The sequence below is a fragment of the Zeugodacus cucurbitae genome, chromosome 2, assembly GCF_028554725.1.
Source record: "Zeugodacus cucurbitae isolate PBARC_wt_2022May chromosome 2, idZeuCucr1.2, whole genome shotgun sequence".
Lineage (NCBI taxonomy): Eukaryota > Metazoa > Arthropoda > Insecta > Diptera > Tephritidae > Zeugodacus > Zeugodacus cucurbitae.
The window spans coordinates 10,770,315-10,793,671 of NC_071667.1; the positions used below are offsets into that span (position 1 = coordinate 10,770,315).

The following is a 23,357-nucleotide window of genomic DNA, read 5'->3' on the forward strand; positions in this document are numbered from 1 at the left end:
CATCAAGCTTTTTTATGTATCCAACCTTCTGCAGATGGTTTAAAGTGGTTTGGTGACTAACTCCCATCTCCTGGGCGATGTCACGAGGTCCCGCATGCCGGTCTAACTCCATGTTTCCCATGATTTGATCGATATTCGTCGTTACAGGTCTTCCGCCGGCTGGCTTATCCATGTTGTCGTTTTCACCCCCTCTGAATCGTCGAAACCATTCCTCCGCAGTTCGAAGTGATAGAGTACCATCCCCCAAAACACCATTAATCTCACGGAACGTTTCTCTAGCGGAAACTCAAGTGGATAGTTAGATACACTTCCCTTTCTAAAAGTGACACAGCTGAATTGAACCATTATGCACCGATGTAGTGTCTTGTCCAGGTACCTATCGACTATCCAAGATGTTCGAACGGAAACCGGGAGTCCATTCCACTCCCCCATGAAAGACGTCGACAAAATATTGTTATGTATAATTTTTGGTCTTATATGGTGAAGTCGTATTGTATGGCGTCAAAAAGTCAAGTCCTAGTGGGAACCTAAATTGAGTGTAATTACGAGTATATACAAATATTTCAATGTATTACCAGCCAAGTGGTCGATGGTATGAAATCTGCATGTTAACTTAAGCGCACTTTTGGACCGAACCGGCAAGCAGGTTTCACTGCAGCTGTACATAACAATAACAACAACTAAAGCTATAATTTCGCTAGCTCGCACATGGCTTGCCGCATGTATCGATTTCATTCAAAAATCGCTTACACCCTTCTGCGGCCACACTCCCTTTGCGCCATTGGTGTGAGCGACGCAATTGCTCGTTCACTTGAAGATCAATTAATTTCGCTAAAATGCGCTATTAATTTGTGTTGTTGTTGTACCGTCGTAGAGCTGGAAGTTGGTGTTCTCCGGTTTTGTTGCACAATATGCGCCAATTGAATTTATAGGCATGGCTTTGTTGTTTACTAGTTAAGTGCATGCTGGTGGCTTAGATGAGTTTGTGCTGGCAACAACTTCGTTCCGCATTGCCGCTACACTTCAACAGATATGCAAATTGCCTGTCAAAGTGATTAAATGACCGCCCTCTCCTGAAATAATGCGCTTTTTTGCAACAAGTTTCCTGAAAGTCGTTTCCATGTTTCTTTTTTATTGGTGATTGAGCTTGTAACTCACTTGATTATTGACTTTTGCTTATTAGATGAATGAGCTTATACTGTTGGACTGTTTAATTATTTCTTCGTATTTTTAATGAATTATTGGTGATTAATAGAAAAGTATGAATTAATGTAAACATTTTGATTTTGATGGACTGAAGCATATAAAATACTCTGGTATTTAAGACTCAAATGGATATTAGCTCACTTGAGACGGCGAGTAAAAGTTGAAAATTTAAGGTTTAAATCGGTCAAATACGGTCTTATATTTTTCAATACACTAATTAATAAATATTGTTATAAATGGAGCCCACACATAAGTTATGATCTTATCTCGTCCATCATTGGCGCCTAATAAAATAAAAGAGAAGAGTACACGTATAACCCACGCAAATATCCACGTGCGGAAAACAGGCAGCCGCAACGGAGCAATAAAAAATCAACACAAAGATATCGTTTGAAAATGTCTACCATTAAAACTATGTCGTTTGGAGATTTTGTGCTTGTGCAAGAGTGGTCCGACGGCACGCGTGTCCATTTAATTAATTATTTAAGAAAATGTAAATGACTTAATTAGAGAGGTAAACAGTCGAAGTAGAAACTTGCAGCGCACAGCAGGCAAACACACGCAAAAGCGCGGCGGGATTGGAGCGTTTAAATGCACCGGAAATGTTGGATCATTAAGAATTGTAGCGCAGACTCGTACATATAAATGTGTACATTTGCGAAGATAAATATTTATTTATTTATTATTACATACTATATTAATTTAGCTTTCAGTTAGCGTTAAGAGAGTAAGAGTACAAGGAACAGATGCTAGACCAAATAAAGATGTTAAAGATACCTGTATGTCTTGATGCCCACTAAGTTTCATTACACCGTTGTAATCCAATTAGGTCATGTGTTTTTTACTAGTTGTAAAGTAATTCATAACTAGTTGATCTAAACATGATGGATCTCTGGGATATGTATGTAATTGGCTTAGAAATCGTTTATCCGGTTATAGCTGAATCGATAACAACGCGCCATCCCTCTCTTTCCCTCGCAATTCGGCGCCAGATGGAAATCCCAAGTGTAAGCAGGTCGCTCTTCACCTGGTTTTTCCAATGGAGTGTAGACCCTCCTCTTGCTCTGCTTCCAACGGCGGGTACTGCATCGAACACTTTCAAAACTGGAGTGTTTTCGTCCATGTGAACAACATGACCTAGACAGCGCAGCCGCTGTCTTTCCTCTCGAAAACTCCATCATCGTCTATGCTTCTGCGCCATACATCAGGAAGGGATTAATGAGCGACTTGTAGAGTTTGATTTTGGTTCGTCGAGAGAGGACTTTACTTTTCAATTACATACTCAGTTCAAAGTAACACCTATTGGCAATAGTGATTCTGCGTGGGATTCCGAGGCTGACGTTGTTGGTGTTGTTGATACTGGTTCATAAGTATACGAAATTATCTACGACTTCAAAGTGGGATATAGCAGATAATATTCGGATAAGATTGATCTTCCAGTGTCTGCTCTTATCAAAAACGGTGGACAAAGCTAACGTAGTCTACTTTCTTTGATTATTTCAAGAATGCCGTATGTGTGTAAAATGATTCCGGACTTCACTCTCTTGTTTGAAATTTAGTCGACTAATTGTTAATTAGAAAATATAAAATTTTGATGATTTGCTTTTTTACTTAAATAAATCATTTGCACATTTATTTTATCGTTTTAAATATTTCATAAAATGGCACGTACATACATAAAAAATCAACATTGAAAGCATATAATGAGAGATATGTATGTTTAGTAGTTATCGTTATTAATGCACAAATCAATATATTTTGTGTACTTCTACAGAAATATTGACTTATATGATAAATATTTGATTAATATTAAAAATGTACATATGTTTTCATATAAACAACTTAGAAGGCACTAAAATACTATAATTCAGTACAAAAATATAATAGCCATTTCGATTCGCCACTCGCTACAAGCAGTGTTTGAGTACTGCTCTCTTGTCAAAGAATTTAGAGAATAACAAGGTTAGGGACATCTCAATTAGGTGGTGTAACCGTTTGTTATTATATTTCTATTTGATTTGTGCTAGTCTATTTACTTTATATCAATTGTGTGTTCGATTCAGCACGTTATGTTTGAGAGGTTAAGAAATGTATTTCATTCAAGTGTTTATCGCTTCGCTACTTCTTTACTAGATATGAAATGTCTAAGCTCTGCTCTCTTGTAGAAGAGACTTACATGAGAGAGCAACTACTAAGTCATCATACTGAATTAATTACAAGAGAGTATGTACTCGTATATGAATAAACTCTTTCTAAGCTCTCTCTATTTATTTATATCAGTTGTTTGTTCGATTGACCATTGTGTATATTATAGAATTTTTCACTTGACTTGAATGTATATATGGTATTTTTATTATTTTATGACTTTCATTAATTTATACTCCTACTGCTAAAAGTCTTATTAATATTGTATACTACAGGGTGATTCCTAAGGAAAATCTGTATAATATATTTGATTAATTTTAACCAATAAGTTGTTGATACGATACAATATAAATAATGGCCACCCTAGATAACTACAACTACACATATATAATAAATATTATTAAAACTATATTGAGCTTCCGATTTACCGAGTTACACGATTATTGCACAACGGGTCGAAGCCTATGACTTAACTAATTTTTGGTATTTTGCCTTTGGTTCTACAACTTTGCCATGAAAGCATTGAGAAGTGTTATATAAATAATAATATTTTCAATTAAAATGTATAGTATTAACTAAATTTTATATTACGCCTTAATTAATATTCCTATGAGTAATTAAATATACTAATTTGAGCTCGCAACTTAACGAGTATTTAAATACTTTCGTCGACTTAACCTAATTTTTATGAGTATTATGGAGAGCGCAGCGTCAACTCCTATTTCCAACGCTAACATTTTCATTTAATTGTGTATATACAACCTATAAATCGTCAGACCAAAGACCAATTTACTTATTTATAGTGATAGCGCAGGGATTCAACATCCGATTCATCGTCACTTGACGATGGTGGCGTTTCCAGATTCGCCACCGCCACGTCGAGATAATCTTCATTGGCCAACAGCAGCTTATCGAGGTTCTCGACAATCTCAGCAAAGGTCGGACGTGCACTAGCATCGAAGTGCCAACATTGACGCATAAGCATATAAATATTCAGCGAGCATTTAGACGGCTTCTCCATACGCTGACCGGACATCAAGTAGCTGTAGAGTTCCTCCGCCGACATGATGGTGGGGTATGGCTGGGCGCCGAAGGTCATTATCTCCCAAAGCAATATGCCATAAGACCAGACGTCACTCTGTGAGTCGTAGAATTTATCCTGCAGCGATTCGGGCGCCATCCATTTGATCGGCAAACGACCGTTGGTGTTCTTGCGATAGTAGTCGGTGTCCTGTATGTCGCGCGCCAAACCGAAATCCGCTATCTTCATGACATAATCATCGCTCACGAGCACATTGCGTGCGGCCAGATCGCGGTGTATGCAGCGGCGTGATGCCAAGTACTCCATGCCGCGCGCAATTTGAAAAGCAAACGAAATGAGATGCTTCTCGGTGAGATGATGCTTCGGTAGCGGTAGCTGATGTTGCTGATCACCATAATCCTTAAGTGTGCCAGCGGCTAGCGGACGATTTTTGTTGAGAAAGTCTTTGAGATTACCATGCGGTGCGAATTCGACAATCACATAGAGCGGCCCCGATTGACTGCAACAGCCAAGTAAATTAATTATATTGATGTGTTTACCGATGATCTTCATGACCTCCATTTCACGCACTAAACTTGCAATATCGTCATCAGTATGACCCTCCTTCACCATCTTCACGGCGACAATTGAATTATTAACCTCGGCCATGACGACACGTCCGAAAGCACCCTCACCAAGTGTTGCGCCCAGTATCAGTTGTGAGCGCGGTATTTCCCAATTAGAATCCAGCGGAAACTCGTACTCATTAAATGGTGCCGGTTCCGAGTTGGAGCTTTGCAGCACAGTCGTGCGTTGCTTTTCGATTTTCACCACCGGCATAATCATAGTATCCATTGAACCACTGGAATCGCCACTCGGCGGCTTATATATGATCACCTTCTTCGTCCACTGATGCACCGTCTCGATGCGTTGTTTGAGCAGCTTTTCATGTTTCACTTTGCGCAGCACATATACGAAGAAGATGATGCATACCAATGCGAGCAACACCATAACGGCCACAATACCCCATATCTCATAGCCGTGCATAGATTTCACTACGGCGCGTATACTGGGATCTTGCACACGCAGATAAGCGCTGCTGTGTGACTGACCAAGGCCGTTCATTTCTATGCAGGTATACCAGCCCTCATTTTCCGGCATCACATTGGTGAAATTCAAAATATCTACATCTTCCACATTCTTCAGGAAAGTGGTATTCAGCGAACAGGATGTTTTATTACAAGGCGTGAATGTCCAGGTTTTTTTGCTGTGCAAATCCGACAAGTATACACATTCCATATGGCCGCTCGCATTTAACGGCAATGTTAGATTCATAGGTGCTTTCAATATAATCGGTTTGTGATTTACACGATCGCTGATGATCAATTTCGTTTCGTGTTCGATGCAACCTAAATAGTTGCATATGCGACACTTATAGATGCCCGAATCTTCTGGCACCAGGTCTTCCATATGTATAACCCATTTCACTTTGCGCACACGTCCCATATGTCGTAAGATCTTCGTGTCGTTGCGTGTCCATGTTATGTTCGGCATTGGTCGGCCAATTGCTGGGCATGAGAGTTGTATATAACTACCGGAGGGTTTCGAGTGTATATTCGGCAGATATTTGGAATTCTTGAAACGTGGCGCGAAATCAGTAAGTTCGCTCTCATCCGTGTTGGTGGCGCTAGCGTTATTCCTAAGCGTACCGCTAGCATCATCGCCGCCCAAGCTGTCTATGTCGCCATTTTCTGCTACCGTCTCGGTGGCAAACTCTTGCACTTCGCTACGCTTTTGCACCTCGAACACTGCATCGTCGTAATCGTTGAGCTCTTGCGAAGTGGGCTTTCTGGCCGACACTGTAGGCGTTGCATAGAGTATGCAAAATAGCAAAATGCTGAGGGAGATAATTTTGCTTTTGTTGAGTTCCGAAAATGCGCCCATTGTCGGTATCGTGCTACGTCCGCCACTATCTGCGTGGCTACTGACTATAGCTGTGCGTTTACGCGTTGCCGTGGCAACTCCACACTGTCGCTGGTTTCTATTTTTGTAATTTATGTGACTACGCTGTGGTTTATGACTCGCTGTCGTTTCGGCAGCGTCTATGACTGTGGCGGCGGCCATACTTTTGCTCCAGCAGCGTCTCGAGTACTTTGGGCTGCCCGAGGCTATAGAATTTGCTTGAAATGTGTTTGTGTGTGAGGTTGTTGTTATTGTTGCAGTTGGTGCGTTCGTAGCTATGTCGCGTGTTGCATCCATTTTTAGTTGCACCCGCCTGTTTATTTTTGTAAATACCTCGCAAGGGGTGCGCGTTGACACATGTGCGGTGTATATGGTTTTGTCATGCGGATGCTTCAGTCGCTGTGCGTTGTTGTTGTCGTTGTTGCCGTTGTTGCTCCGGTTTTGGCTTCTTGATTCACCGGAAATCCACTTTAGTTTCTTTTAATTTGAGACTCTCTATTTCTGCTTTTAATTTATTACTGCTGCTTTAGTAGTGCGCTGTTGTTGTTTCTAGCTATTTTACCAGTTGTCACAATTGTTGTTGCTGTTGCTGTTGTCTATGCATTTGCACGCACTTCTGTCGATCGCAAGCAACATGTGTTTTTCCCGTTTATCATTTGACGATCGACGTTTGATGTTTGATCACTTTGCGCGGCTGCGTTGATCCCCTGTGTGATCTCTAGCGACAATCACCTTTTCAAGCGGAAATATCGTAATGTAAATGTTGAATTGTTGTTGGTGTCTTAGATTGGTTTTTGGTTCGCGGTTATGCCGCGCTTCAATCGCTGTTGATGGATTTATTTATAATACATCAGAGTCTTCTGCCCTTATCTGCGGTAATGTAGCTGTCAAATTCTTTGATGACAGATTTGTTGATAGCTCCCAAAGGTTTCTGTAACGAAAAAATGAACAGGAAATGCATAATGTTATAAAATTGCGCTATTAAAATTATTATTATTTTTATGAAATAGTAATATAGACATCCGACAAAAGGAGGATCCTAAACTATGGATGAGATCTAATAGTTAAATAGCACCGGTATATAATTTCAAACGTATTTTTCTATGCCAGTAGATTAAACAACCAAGCGCTCATACCCTACAGATCAATCCATTGCCCTCTATGCCTTGGATTGTTTGTAAGTATCTCTCGCAAAGTCTTTACTCGGCGTACAGAAATCACTATTTCATTTCATGAGATACTCGAAATATAAACTCTGTGAAATTGTGAAAGATCTATTATATTTTTTTTCTTTTAGAAAGATTTGAGGATATTTCAAAAAAACACAAAATTTATTAAACCGTGCGAAAACAAAATTCCAACTCAATTACCCAATTTGGGTTTCTCAATAAAATCAAATGCAAAACAATTTTGAATCGCACTGAAAGTTTATCCAAAATTACGTTTTATCAATTTAAAAGGAGGCAAAGTCTATGCAAGCTAAAATCAAACTAAATAAACAAAAGTAGGGGGGATTGACTTGATTTCTTTTATTTCAATTTAACGCAATTACTACAACTACAATAAATGTATGTGTATACACTCGTACACATAACAACCCATGAGATTTGTGCGAATTCTGTCTAAACAATGACTGCCTGTAGATTGCGCTGAATTCGTTCAAAACAACATTCATGGTGAATGTGGCAACCAAATTGAATGAACAGAGAAATGCAATAGAAAACATAAAAAGAAAGAACAGAGGGTATAAATGGGGCATAAATGTACAGTTTATCAGTATAGTGAATATACGCAGCAATAAATATGTAGCTTTTGCTATACAATAATTTTTGATAATTTTTTGCAAATCTTCAATTGTTTTCAAGAATCTCAAGTATTTAGAAAATAAATAAAACAGCACTTTTATAAAAACCTCGGATTTTTAGAGAGTGTCAATCGATGAAACAATGTTCCACCATTTTGCTTTGTAATTCAGTCGGCAATCATCCAGGAAAACCATAAAAGCATTTTTGGTTTCTTTCAACCATGTAATTTAGGTCTAGTTTCTAGTGATTTTCTTTCAAACAAAGTGAATGTTTTCAGACCTCAAGAGAATGTTTTCAGATCTTAAGATATCAAGTTAAAGTAATCGCCGCTACTTAGACCAACATCATACATTGAAGCAAAAGCCAAATCGTATTACAAAATTGTTATCGATGAATTCGAAGGTGATTTTAATCGGTAAATCGCTCAGAATGGCAACTTTATTGAATTGTTAAAGCAACAAATTACTTAGAATTGTATTTCATTAAAAACTGCAGTCAGTATGTGTTTTTTTTTAATAAAGTTATGGCAAACTTTAAACACTTCCGGCGGAAAAGCGCATTTAGTAAAGCGTATTTCTATACAAAAACAACTAAGGTGTATAAATAAACTATTTGCGGAAGTTTATTTTTGCAGAAAAAATGTAATTACCTCAAACGATATTCCATGAAAATTATATTTATACGTATTTGCGATTTTTTCACTACAATTAATGTACTTGATCGAGCTGACGTAAAATATGTTCATATGTACATATATAAGTATATGTATGTATATATTTGTTTAGAAATTAATACTAATACATATTAACATTATTGCACTTTCAACCTTTATATTTATAGCTGTTTATAAGAGAATTTTCAAGCTTTTATTCTTAACACAATATCGGATAATTAAAAGGGAAATCGCGGAAATCAATGTCATAACATTAGTAGCACTACGTGATTATTTACAATTTTTAGATGTGAACAGCTCATACAAGAAATTTATAGAATTATAATTAGTGATTATTATTAGTTTCTTTAAAATATACAAGCCGAAATTGCATCACCAGATGCCAAGTAAAGCGTGAAAAGAATGAATTTGAAAAAAAAAGTTTTTGAATATAATTGCAATTCAAAACGTGTAAACCGAAAAAGTGCTTACTGTATCAATTATCAATATATTATTTACTCTTTGACGCCTAAAATATTTTGATTAAAATTGATAAATATCTGTACTGAATTCTACAAATGCAGACTAGCTAAGTTTAACTTATATAAATTATAAACTGAAAATAAATTACATATTTATTTATCTTATCCATACTCAACTGCGTTGAATATTCATAGAAAAATCATCGCAAACTACAAGATCTATTTACATTTTCGTTCTTTCACAAATGCCTCCTAAATAAGCAATCAACAAGAAATACCCTGTTGGAAAAAGAACAGAAGTATTGAATTGACCTAGAAACATTTTATTATACTCTGGCAACAAAGTTGCCAAAGAGAGTGTTATAGTTTTGTTCATATAACGGTTGGTTGTACATAAATCCTAAAACTAGTTTTAAGTTTTTTGTACATATCTCGCAAACTACTAAAGGTATATCAAGGGAACTTTCTAGAGTCGTTTCTTTAGGTACTACCTTATACAGTCCAAGAATAGAGAAAAGGTTATGTTGAAAATGACTAAAAATGCTTTAATTCAGTAAGGAAAACCAACATTACCAACATTAAATTTCATTATAAAGATGGTACAGAAGTGCTGTACTTAAAATGGTATAGAAAATTTTAAATAGGCGTGGTTCCACCCACTTAGTGGTCAAAAACCATATCTCCTAAATTAATCGACCAATTTCAATGAAATTCGGTACATAATATCTTCCTATCTTCCCAATGGTACGTTGTGAAAATAGTACAAATCGGTTCACAACAACGCCTAATTCCCATATACCAGAACTTTGAAGTCGGTCTGCATAGTTTACTTTACAATATATAAAGTAAGCACTAGTGAAGATATCGGAACAAAGCTTTGCAAAAATACTACATTTAAAGAGTGGCATCGCCCTTCTAAAAATCGTCGAAATTGCTCCGTAAGACAATTCAAGACAATATTTATCGAAAATGAGGACCTCAGTGCTTCTAACAAATTTTTTACCGAAAATATAAGTAAGTCTTTCCGATATTTTGAAGAAATTCAGAGAGAATATGTTTCTTCTAATAATAATAATATATCTCCGTGCCAAAAAGAGTGAAATCGGGTCATAACTTCATCTATCTCCCATATACTTTAAATTAGGGTTTCCAACTTTCATTGGACTTTATACCATATATGTATATGCCGAATATATGAGTCAAATTGTTTGTTATATTAATAAAATGAAATAAATAAATTGCGAGAGTATAAAATGTTCGGTGACACCCGAACTTAGCCCTTCCTCACTTGTTTGAAAAACAGTTTTTCAAAAAATTCCAACACCCAACTGTACTATTCTCATTTCCGCCTTAGTTTTGGTGTTGCTGCCTGGTCCATAGAAGAATTTTAATATGATTTCTGCTGGTTTCGCACACCCGAAGTGCGTGATCTCCGCAATAGATCTCCTATAACTATTGTGTATCAGTTATTGAGAGTAAAATGAGGTTTAGTAAGGAATATATTTATATACCTTTTAGTGAAAATCGAATGAAATTCTAAATAATTACAAAATAAATAAATTTATATGACAACTTTATAAAAATTAGTGACACAAAAACAAATTTTGTTTTATTGGTGCAAAAGATTTTCCTATTGGAATTAATTTGGCTACACGGTATACTATGTATATATAAAATAAATATATATTTGTAAGCTATAACTTTGCATGAATGGATATTTGCACGCAGTATGAAAAAATAATATATACATATATACAAATTTTTATACATGTACATAGTATATATGTACATATATGCTTCGTATAAAAACAGTGAAAACCTTTGTACTTTGCATTTGCTTTGATTTTTAGCATTGCGCTGTATTTCAATTTCGCTTTTAAGGCTTTTATATGTTCTTATACTTCACTTTCTTCGCATTTCAAAACGCCTTACAGTGCACTTTGCTGCTTAAGAAGCCACTTGAAAAGACTTTCTTCTGCTTTTTGCTATTTAGTTCATTCATAATTTCACTGAGTGGATTTTGATTTTATTTTTTTGAACTTTTTACTTTTTTGGCAATCACTTGTAGGCGCTTTTGTGATAGATGTATGTAGCTGTATATGTATGTATATAAACGAAAAGCATCTCACGTACGTCATTTTTGAATATTTTTAAACACTTCACATACTATAGAACGTAACATACTTATATACCATTGTTTGGGCATATGTATGTTTGTCCTACTTTTAATTATTGTTTTTTTTTTCTTAAATTTTTTGCTCTTTAAATCATTTTTAGTATTAATTAAAATGTCTCACATATATCCGGTGATTTTCTTTAATGGCGGCATGTGTGCTGCTGCTCTTCCTGTCTTCGGCTTCTTGCTACTTTCTCACTGGATTCAAAAAAAGTCTATATAAACAGCAGCGTTGCTGGTACTCGCCGATTTAAATATGTAAGTAAGTATGTAGATTTTGTGTATCCAGAATTTGCACTTTTAAGTTTATTTAATTCAGCTTTATATACACATGTGTGTAGATACCTCTACGTTTATTATATAAAAGGTGCTATTAAAATTCCACAACATTTGCATATTCAAAGTAATTTGTATTTTATGCAACACCACATATTTAATAATTTGTTTATTTAGCTTTTAGAAAATCTTATTTGTTTTCTGAAATTATTATATGAAATACATATATGTAATTATAACTAGGTATGTTTACACTTTTTCAACTTAAAAACCATAAACTTATTTGCAGCTCGTAACATTTTATACTCGTACCTCGAAATATTTCACCGTTCACGCTTGTACTGCTCCCACACATCTGTACAAATATACGCTTTTTCAAATTTTCCACATTTTCTTCAATTAAATACTCGCGAGTGTTTGATCAGTATACAAAAACAAAATCGAAAAACATAGAACGCTCTCATAACACGCTCGCTATTGCCCACAAATTTGCTTGTGCGAGTACACAACTTTTCAGCTTTATCAGTCACTTGCCTTGCTGTCCGAGTTTGCGCTAGCACACCCGTTTGTTCCTAATTGTAGTAGCGTTCTATCCAAACTGTCTGTTATAGCATCGTTCATGGCACACGCTCTCGATCTGCATATCCATGCAGAGTGTTTACTAAGGCAATAGCTTTCTTCCTGCGGTGGCGAAACGCCCTCAAACGGCTCTAGAGTGGTGCATACTCAATTGCTCAGATCGGTTGTATTTAGTGCTCACTCCCGTTATACGCCTGCGCCTACAAATCAGACCGGACGTAGGCCATCACATGTGTACATTTGTGTACTTTAGGTATGTATGTATTTCGGCGCATTGCTCCTCCACGCCGCTGTAGATTTGTTTGTGCATTTGTGCGAATGTGTGTAATCACTCACTCAACTGCAGATCGCACTCATCAATTACACTCAATTTTAATACATTTATATAGTGAAATTTCAGAAAATTAAAAGAAAAATATACTATCCCCCATATCGTCCATATACCACATGTGGATGTACTTAACTATAGCTATATGCATAACTAGAAATATGTATGCATGCCCTGCAGGAAAGCGGGAAATGACAAAAATCTTTACTTTGAAAAGTAGCACTATTTTGCGATATTTGTACTACTTAGTGCTGGAACTCACGAAAAAAATGTTTATTAAAACAAAAGAAAATTTGAAAGAGTAACTAATAATTATAAAAATCGTGATGCCAATTTTGACGACAGCAGTATAAAAGCAAGGCTCGACTCATCGGCTATTCTCCAGTTTTTCAGATAGAGTGTATATTTTGGCTCGACTTTTGTTTTCATGATTTCTTTATTCTACTTCAGTACTGTGGAATAACTAGAAGACGCTTTTTGACACTTTTAATGGCTCTGCAATATTAAATTCGATTTTGTTGTTTTAGCTCTATGTATTTCGATTCGTCAGAACAGACTACATCACAATTTTTTGAACAAACTAGCAGCACTCACGTTGAAACCTTGAACTCGTATGTCCTAGAGATCACTCATGTTGCGCTTGTTTACTTAGTGAATTAAATATTCTCTCCGAATAAAATAATATTTCCGTAAACCGGCAGTCCCGAGCAGCAACCATGCCCTTTGATAGCGGTTAGAGAAATAGCGTACCAAAAAACCGTTCTAAAAGTAGTTTCCTACAGGGTTATCTGTGTTCTACACAAATTTCTGTTTCATTTCAGTTCAACAGTTTGCAGCCCTACTTCCCGCATCTCTGTTAATTGTTTTTTTTTTTCGTCGCTTTTATTTTCGAAGCCACAAAGCCATATGTTGCATGCATGTTCTATTGGCATGTCAGTGTGCCGATCTGCCGGTATGCCACTCTATCTTGCTGTCTGTTGTTTGACAATTCGACTCACTACTTTTGTTTGTAGGTAGCATACATATTTCGCATTCGCGGACCATTGAACGCGCTCAGCGGTATGAATATGAGTTTGCGTCGCTCGAAAGACTGCGAAAACAGTAGCACCAGCGTCGACATACTTACATATGTGAATAGCAGCAACAACAGCAGTTAATAAGATTAAAACAACAAAATCATTTAAAATAACAACACAAACGCCGTAGTTGAAGAAACGTAAATATATAAATATAGAACTGCAGAGATACATAGGCACGGCTGCATATGTATGTAAAGGCTGACTTTTAGTGGCTCTTTAAGTACACCCCAACCCATTAACGACCCAATACCGATTGCTGCACTGACAACAAATGACACACAAGGGCAAATATTGTTTTATGTCGTCTACCACGTTGCGAGTACGCGCACTAATTCAGTTCCACATTTGTCCATGCTGTTTGTAAATATCTATATTTACCAGCTAAAAATGTTCGTTTTTTACGGCGAGTAGTGCGCTGAATGGCAATTTCCATAAATTTGGCGCAGTAATAGTTCATTTGCTCAAGGTTTGACTTTAAAACAGGTCTTTGAACTTTGCATGTCAATCATGGTGCAAGTAATGGACACTTCGTTGCTCGGTAGATATGAGTTTATCACTTCAGTAGATTGTATTTGGCAGATTTAGGATTATGTTTCGGAAAATGATACACTGAGACACGGTACCAAGCGATTTTCCATAGCAATTTCAATTCGTGTAAATATAAGTCGAATATTGAGTACTAGGTTTAGAAAACATATCTCTAGAATACTATACTGTTTTTTCGATGAAACTACAAGGCTTTTTTTTAAATTATTAATTTGATCACCTCAAATCCATTATTCTTCCTAATAGCGTATCAAAATCTGATCTGGCTAACTGCTATTATGAAAATCTGCTTTGAAACGAGAAACGTTGAGAGATATCAGCATAAGCCGTAGGAACCTCTTAAAGAATGAGTATTAAGGGAATTCATCGTAAGAGTATTTATGTATATACTAATGTATTTAGTTAGATCTAATGATCTATGATCGTTTCACTGAATGAGGTTCAGGCTTAAAAATAGATTATTAAAAAATATGCCTGTAAATATTTTTAGAACGATTCAAAAAAAGAATTCTAAATTTTATTTTAACAGCTTCCATTTAATCATTAGTTGGTAAACACATTTGACATAGGTCTGTCTTTGACATTTACGGAAAAAGGTTGCATTTCAAGGAGTATCCCAGGCGCATGCAATTCAACCGTAATGTGCTACATATGTTGCACAGACGCCGGTAATTCAATTGGTTGCGGGTGTTGCTATGGATATATACATATCTTTGTTTATTAATATGTACATATGTATGCCTGCGTTTAAGTATGCATTCATATACAGTGGAACTTCCACAACTCGAACACTCGAATTGGCAATAGCGTTTAGAAACCAAATTTCATAAAAATTACCTTCCTAATTCGAATTTCTATAAATCGGAGATCTCCATAACTCGGTCAGGGCATAATACAAAATTTAAAATTTTACTATCAGGGTACAATTTTAAAGGAGTCCCTCTATATCGTACGAAGGGGAACAAAAAATATAATATTACAGTTATGGATTTAATAAATCATTTAATAATAGACGTCAATAGCCAAACATTAGCAAAATGCAACAAATAAAATTACAAAAAACATTATTTAACGTACATCCTTAAAATAAAAACAAGTAAGGAAAGGAACATTTTATGCTCTCGCAATTTATTTAGAGATTTATCTATATTTTCGTTGAAAAATTACCCTTAGGCACTGAGTTCTTCATGTTTGATATCAGGGGCCTTGAAAAGTCATGGTTCGATTTTGACAATTTTTCCACAAATGATGTCACAGCCCAAATACAGTATTTGTGTAAAGTTTCATTTCGCTATCTTTATCGGTTCCTTATGTATACATTATAAAGTGAACGAATCAGAAGGATTCAAAATTATGTTACATGGGAAGTAGGCGTAGTTGTGAACCGATTTCGCCCATATTCCATCCGTGTCATCAGGGTGTCAAGAAAGTGTTATATACCGAATTTCATTGAAATCGGTCGAATAGTTCCTGAGATATGGTTTTTGACCCATAAGTAGGCAACGCCACGCCCATTTTCCATTTTGTAAAAAGATCTCAGTGCAGCTTCCTTCTGAAATTTCTTATGTAAAATTTGTTGTTTCTGACGTTTCTCGTTAGTGAGTTAACGCACTTTTAGTCATTTTCAACCTAACCTTTATATGGGAGGTGGGCGTGGTTATTATCCGATATCTTTAATTTTTGGACTGTATAAGGAAACGGTTAAAAGAAACGACTGCAGAAAGTTTGGTTTATATAGCTTTATTTGTTTGCAAGGTATATACAAAAAACATATTTGGGGGCGGGGTCACGCCCACTTTTCCAAAAAAAATTATATTCAAATGTGCCCCTCCCTAATTCGATCATATGTTCCAAATTTTATTTTCTTAACTTTATTTATGGCTTAGTTATAGCTCTTTATGTGTTTTTGGTTATCGCCATTTTGTGGGAGTGGCAGTGGTCTGATTCCGCCCATCTTCGAACTTAACCTTCTTATGGTGCTAAGGAACACGTGTTCCAAGTTTCATTAAGATATCTTAATTTTTACTCAAGTTACAGCTTGCACGGATGGACAGACGGACATCCGGATTTGAACTTTACTCGTCACCCTGATCACTTTGGTATATATAACCTTATATCTAACTCGTTTAGTTTTAGGACTTACAAACAACCGTTATGTGGACAAAACTATAATACTCTCTTAGCAACTTTTGTTGCGAGAGTATAATAAAAAAAACTGTGCATTAATCTATATTTTACAACTTTTTGAACTTTTTGAATTCTACAGCTCGAAGTTTTTTTGTGGATTATGGTGATTCGAGTTAGAGAAGTTCCACTGTATGTACATACATATGTACATTTAACTTTCGTTTTTCAATAGATCGTTAGAGGAGTGACGCTAAGCATGGCTTAGGAAGTGGGTTTTTTGCTCAAACCTACTTGAGAATAACGCTTGCTTAAGATTCTCAATTTTCTTAAAGAAAATAAAACAAAAAAGTAATGGTCAGGATCGGGTAGAAGCGGTCTTTATATACTCACGCAAACTATAAATTCTTACCTAAACATTTTTCGATATAATGAAAGGTTTAAGTTTTGGTGGAGAAAAAAACGTTATACTATGTACATTAGTATATATATTTATAGCCTTAAGAAATTTGCTTAATAGATCGAAAGTAAAAGATCTCTAAAGTATAATGAAGAGTACTGTTATCACCGGAAATGTTTGCAAGCTAGATTTCCGATATGAGTATACCATTAACAACGGAAATGGTGGTTTTACTACGAGGTCTAAGACCTTTTCATCAGACTGTAGCAAAAAAATACTTCATATTTAAAAACCGTTTATGCTGGCTTTATAAAGATCAATAAATTTCACTTATTTACTGAAAAAATTGCTACATACTTTTTTATTAAGAATTCCGAATGTCTAATTTTTAATTTTTGAATTATCACATATTCATTTCTTTTCACTTCACAATATATGAGTGTATTTGTTACATGCCATATGTAAACTTTGCTGTCCGGTTAAATGTGGCATCATTTCAATCCATACACTTAATAATCAAGAGCTTTTTATATATTTTTCAACATACAGAGTATATCACCTTTTCAAATTTTGCGCAATTCACACTTGCACAGCACCTTATAACTATTATATCCGTTCTCAGACACTCACGCCTTTTTACTAGCGTTTCCTGAAAATCAGAACACTGGAAAAATCGCAATCGTTGCAACAAAACAATACTCCTGCTACGCGACTAGCACTGATCTACATTGCGCCCAATTGAGCTAGTGAACGCGATTTTGAGAAATTGAGATTTTTTCTGTAATTTTTCAACTCGAAAACGCGAAAGCCGAATTCAGTGGAGCAATAAAATTGTAATGGATTTGAGTGCAATCGGTGCGTCGCGCAACATTTAACGATGTTTATTTATAAAATTGTTTATTGTTGATGGGCACGCACGCCAATCTACATATATTTTGTATATATAGAGATGGGGGAGCGTTAGGACGGTGTGGTGGCAAGGCGGCTGCGGCATCCACTCAAAGACTCAAATAGCGTAATTGATCAGCATGTGGATATACTCTATCATATACAGACATAGACATAAAGAAGAAGACTCGTATATGTATCGCATATAACAAATGTAAGGCAAAAATCAATAACGTGAGTAAATAATATAGCGAACAAAAACACCGATAATTAAGGAAAAGGCAGCGAGCAAATCTTAATTGAAGCACGTGGCGAATTTTTTGTGTCATTAAGGGTAAAAATCGATCGGTCCATGTTTCAATTGATTGTTAGTGTGGTTTTTAATATCGCTCGTTCCGTATTATTATTTTTTTTTTTCAAAATGTACCAAGGTTGCACAAAGTTCAAATATTTTTTAACGGTTATATGCATATTAATTAATATGAAGAGATTTGTAATTTAAATAATAAATTAAATAACAATAACATTGCAAAAAGATTTGTAACTATTATTTACATACTATTACATATACATACATATCATTATATTTAAATACATACATATATTTATATAAATATTCTCTTCTGTTATTCGCACTTTTATAAATGTCACTCCATGGATCATATCAACCCTCTCTAAAACGCACTCAAATTTATATGTACACATGTATGTATGTATATATGATTGCTGCTCTTTCTAATCACATAAATTAATCCATTGTCACAAACATTGATTCTGCAAATCAAAATTAATCCACATACATACAATACAGCTGTAGATTAGTATTGGTGTATGAGTCTTTCTCTGCCGTCGTGCGAGAGAGCAGCAGATAATTTGGCTAGCAGTAGCGAAATGCGGCCACTTTGTAGAGTTTGAATTGCCAGAGGCGTTGCATTAGGGGAGTTTAGTTGAAAATAGTATACATACATATTTGTTTGTAATAATTAATTACTTTATGTCAACATTTTATGGTCTCTGCTATAGACATTTAAGGGTTTAGGTGGGTTTCAGAGGCTAAAAACAGGGGTAATTTTACTTTATTTAATATACATATACAATCATATATATATATTTCATTTAAACAATTCAATGCATCAAAGATATATGTTTAAACAGTATTTTGTGGAATTTTTATTTAAAAATTCCGAAAACTCAGCCCTTGGCACCTCATCTTCCATGACGAGTCCAAAAAAAGGTCTTGCGGTGGCCACCATAACTCATGACTGGTTCATCTAAAATCAAAAAATCAAAAATATTTCGATAGTAAATGGATAAATCGAGTTAATGAACGAAGGATAAAAGAAGAATTGAAATTTTTATTTATATTAAGTTGTTTTTTTTTTAAACATAAAAAGTATGATATAAAAGGTACACATATGAGCATCCTCAAAAATGTGTAGAGTATGTATATTATTAATTGACGCTATATTTTTATAATTATATCTATATTATCATTAGAAATATTTGTATTAATTATGAACAATTTTCTCTCAGCTGATTTATTTATGCTGTGAATAGAGCAACAAACTTTATATTAAAAACACCCAAGATAATTACAGTGAACGCACCCTAGTTATAAGTCTCCACAAAAGACACAAAAGATGCTCAATACATACATAGTTGGTATAATCTGTTGAAGGACAACTATTCTGATGAAACTGCTGCTTAACACAGATTTAACTTCGAAAATTGTGATCGATACTTAAATGGAAAATTAAAATAATTAATTGATTAAAAAAATGTTTTTTTTGCGGAATAAGAATAAAATAGTCAAAAGAGACCTTTTAGGAAATTATTAGGCAAATGTATTAAAGTTAAGTAGAACACTACATATGTATATCGACAGAAAGTAGAATTTCGAATATCATGCTCAATTGCTTAACTAACAGAGCTCCATATTTGGAAGTTTTGAGAATATGACCATAGAAGAATAACATAGTTTGCAAACTTTAATTTATTTATTACAAAAATGTTTATAAATATATGTATATAAGGAGTATATTGCACAAGTAATAAATTAATAAGTGCAGTCCTCAGGATACGTATACGTATATATATATATATATGATATACATATAGTTATGGAATGGCTTATCCTAGCCATTTTAGTTTGCTCTGACCTCTATGCTTACTGGCGGCTCCATTTGATAACCCAACGTAACCTTTGGTATATGAACGATGTCTTCATATTTAAAAGTTGTGGAAAATTTCAAACTGCGCACCGCATGCAACAATATGATACGTAATGAGATTTCAGCATAACGAAAGCCTGTCAAATATATTAGTTAATACATCAATACAAGAACTACGAAATAATTTCTACTTTTACCTATACAGTTCCGTGGGCCTTTCGAGAAGGGTATGTAGGAACATGGATGACGCTTTGCAATATTCTCGGGTAAAAAGTTATCCGGATTGAAACGATTTGCATTCGGACCCCAAATTTCCTTACGTCTATGCAATTCGTAAATTGGTATAACAATTTGCATATCTTTGGGTATTGTTACGCCTGGACATAGTTCAGTGTCTTGTGACGCTTGCCGTCCGATATAAGGTATTGGCGGAGCTACTCGCATTGTTTCCGCTATAAACATATCCAAATAGGGAAGTTTCTTGAGATCGTCATATTCTACGGCTGTAACTCCGTCCGGAAATACGGAGCGAATCTCTTGGAAAACACGTTCCTGTATATCGGGATGCATTGCCAACATCAATAGACATGTGTATGCCGCACTAACGGAGGTCTCGAAGGACTGGAGAAGGGAAAGTTTTATTTTATTAGAGTTTTAGAACGTGACTCATAACTCAAAAAACTTCCTTTCATATAAAATATAAAATTTCACATTTTCACATAAAATTAATATACACAATGCACAAAGAAAGTAAATAATTTTACCGCAGCAATCATCGTGAAACACTCGATTTCCACGTCTTTTTCACTAAATACGCCCTGACGCACCGCCTTCAGCGCTAATTCAATCATCATTTGTTTGTCCTCAACGAAATTGCTTATGTCCTCTGATTCATCTTTTCGTTCTCTATTTACTTTAATCAGCTGCAAGTATTTACATACATATATATAATTATATATATAGATAGTGTTTACGTGCAATACTTCTTTACTTACAGATTGTACTAGATCTTGTATGTATTTACGTAGTGTTCTATATTGTGGAGTACGGGAGAGAAATCCAAGACCCACCGAAGTGTATACGGAGTTCTTTGTCATGTGATCGATAAAGCTTTTATTATTACGATATGATATATATTTTTTTATTAATTTATAGTTTTTATAGATTTTGTAAGCGTTAAGTATACAGAATGATAAAACTATACTTACGCATTAAGTGCATGCACTATTTCACTATATTTCTCACTGCCTTCTTCCATCTCAATTCCCATTATAGTGACTGAAATTTTATAAAATTGATTGGTCAAATTTCAGCACGTAAACGAGTATGTATTTGAAGTGTCTAGTTTTCTTTTCGTATGTTACATCAAAAAAACAAAACAGATTAAAATATCGAGTTTAAAATTCAAAATTTTAAAGGGAAATTTATACTAAGATACTCAGTTATATACTTACAGAGACTCAGTTGTAAACCACATTCTTTGATAATTGTAAAAATATCCTGTTCACCTTGTTCGGCCAGGCACTCTAGTTTATTCTTCACATTATTTGCATTGTCATTGAAGCATGGAAAAAATCCGATGATATTATTATGTGCAAGAAACGGGCTTATAGCTTTGCGATCGGGTTTCCATTTTTTTGCTGCTCGTTCGAGAAATAAAAAAGTTACCTTAAAGAAATATAATATAGATACAGAGGTAAATCGCTATCACCTGGACTAACGATGAGTCCATTTAATACACCGTTATGAAAGTGTGCATACAAATCTTTGGATTTGTTGAGGAAATCAGGAGACGAGGTGACACGCTTGATTACCTCGGGCTCGACGGTAAACACGAACGGCGTGGTTGCTACCCATATGCAACCCGTTAAATTCTTGATGGTATCGAAGTTTAGACCGACATACTGGTATACTTCTACAATTGTACAGCAAAAAGAAAAATAGAATACGCTTAATCGCATGGCCAAACACAAATACTTACTATTCAAATCGAAAAATTGATAAGCTAGCCCAATAAAGGGAATACCATAAAGGGTTGGCAGCTTCGAGGTTACATTCCGATACAATTTTCGCTTTTGATACAAGTGCCAACTGGCCGTCAGTAGCAGAATAATTGCCGTTAAAATCAGCGTATCTGTTCCAAATAAGGCACTCATTTCCGTATTGATAAGATCAACACACTACCATTTAGCACAATATAGTATTCGAGATGAACTGAGTCAAAAGCTGTTGGCTACACTAATCTTTATATGCACTCCATATGCATTTTGTTCGCGAACAATATAATTTAACTTTAATTACTAAACGCTACACCCGGTTATGATAACAATTATCCGCAAACAAAAAATGTGCGTTTTTGTTTAATATTACATTTATTTAAAGTGTGTATTAGTATATACACTAGCGTCTAAGAAAGTGCTCTAAAAGGAAGTAATAGAATAATGTCACAAACAAGTTTAAACCGTTAAGTAAATTAAATTTTAAGAAACCTATTTCCGTGACTGCCGATGTACGTACGTTAGTTCACATGCAAATAAAGTACTTATGCTAATAAGTTCTAATAATTTTCTAATAAGGAACGTAGTAAAATGATAATAAGCAATATAAGAAAACCCACGAAAAAAATGGCATTGCAAAGTACAGGTTCATTTCACGCAATCGTACATTATACAATCCAGAAAAACAATATATGATATGATATGATTATGTATAATTGATAGATATATGATTATTGTGGTAATTGTAACGTCCACATTTGTCATATTAGAAATAATTTCGCTAAGATCTTATCAGAAAGTAATAGGGGTGCTTTAAATGCGTTTAAATGTGTCTTATTGCCACCGTTAACTTTGCTTTAAACATTAAGATAAAAATTCATTTAAGATACAAGCGGACCCAATTGACTTTGTGCCGTACACTCGCATTTAATAGGTGTATTTCAACCTTTTTTGAAGAAACCGTATTAGTCTATTAGTTTTCATGAACAGTTTTGATGAACATTTTTTAAATAAAGTATATATACACTGCGCGTCATCAGGTTAGCGCCACCGCATGCATGCTTAAATATCTTCCGTAGTATTTGGGTTAGAACTAAAATTTTTTTACATACTTTAAACAATTTGCAACAAAATAAGCTATAAAAGGATACATTACGATCCTTTATACAATTTTTATGAATTAAAAACCAAAACAGTACTAAAATTTCCAAACGAAAATTGGGTCAAACCACACTCGAATCCACCTGAAGACACAAAAAAAAAGTTGAATAAAATTAGTTCAGAATCAGTCCAATCACGTACAGAGGAAATATTTATATATTATAGAGAGATATTCCTTTTTTAATATTAAAAAAACTCATGCATATACATATATATTCACACGTGTTTCCCCCTTACTTCCGACTGTGTTTAGTTTTGTGGTTACATTTTTTTTCATATGCTACTTTGCTGCATAGTAATTGATGTTCAATGATATTCTTAGACCACAAAATGCTTATAAAAGTTAGTGCAGTCAACAG

The 23,357-nt window shown here is 35.0% G+C and overlaps 2 protein-coding genes across 7 annotated transcripts; both read right to left on the bottom strand.

Moving 5' to 3' along the window:
* Positions 1–3,752: 3,752 nt before the first annotated feature.
* LOC105212325 (fibroblast growth factor receptor homolog 1) lies at positions 3,753–17,518 on the bottom strand. Of its 6 annotated transcripts, XM_054227102.1 has the most exons (3): positions 12,038–12,523; positions 11,571–11,926; positions 3,753–7,265 (listed from the first exon to the last, which is right to left on the bottom strand). In XM_054227102.1, the coding sequence occupies exon 3, from the start codon at positions 6,629–6,631 to the stop codon at positions 4,145–4,147; it is 2,487 nt and encodes an 828-aa protein (XP_054083077.1). In that variant the 5' UTR covers positions 6,632–7,265; positions 11,571–11,926; positions 12,038–12,523; the 3' UTR covers positions 3,753–4,144. The 6 variants fall into 6 exon arrangements, with proteins under 6 accessions (XP_054083077.1, XP_011182528.1, XP_028896036.1 ...); XM_011184226.3 differs by lacking the exons at positions 11,571–11,926; positions 12,038–12,523 and adding an exon at positions 17,341–17,518; XM_029040203.2 differs by lacking the exons at positions 11,571–11,926; positions 12,038–12,523 and adding an exon at positions 17,139–17,300.
* Positions 17,519–19,644: 2,126 nt separating this feature from the next.
* On the bottom strand, positions 19,645–23,338 carry LOC105212324 (probable cytochrome P450 313a4). Its single transcript, XM_054227144.1, has 8 exons — positions 21,822–23,338; positions 21,552–21,755; positions 21,295–21,480; positions 21,049–21,118; positions 20,836–20,950; positions 20,605–20,763; positions 20,038–20,461; positions 19,645–19,977 (listed from the first exon to the last, which is right to left on the bottom strand). The coding sequence occupies exons 1-8, from the start codon at positions 21,994–21,996 to the stop codon at positions 19,814–19,816; spliced, it is 1,497 nt and encodes a 498-aa protein (XP_054083119.1). The 5' UTR covers positions 21,997–23,338; the 3' UTR covers positions 19,645–19,813.
* Between the last annotated feature and the right edge of the window lie 19 nt (positions 23,339–23,357).

Coding starts and splice junctions, on each gene's coding strand:
- LOC105212324 (XM_054227144.1), bottom strand. CDS start 21,996: ATGAGTGCCTTATTTGGAACAGATACGCTGATTTTAACGGCAATTATT. Junction 20,951..21,048: donor ATAGTGCATGCACTTAATGC/GTAAGTATAGTT, acceptor TAATAATAAAAG/CTTTATCGATCACATGACAA. Junction 20,462..20,604: donor GTTTCACGATGATTGCTGCG/GTAAAATTATTT, acceptor TCCCTTCTCCAG/TCCTTCGAGACCTCCGTTAG.
- LOC105212325 (XM_011184226.3), bottom strand. CDS start 6,631: ATGGATGCAACACGCGACATAGCTACGAACGCACCAACTGCAACAATA.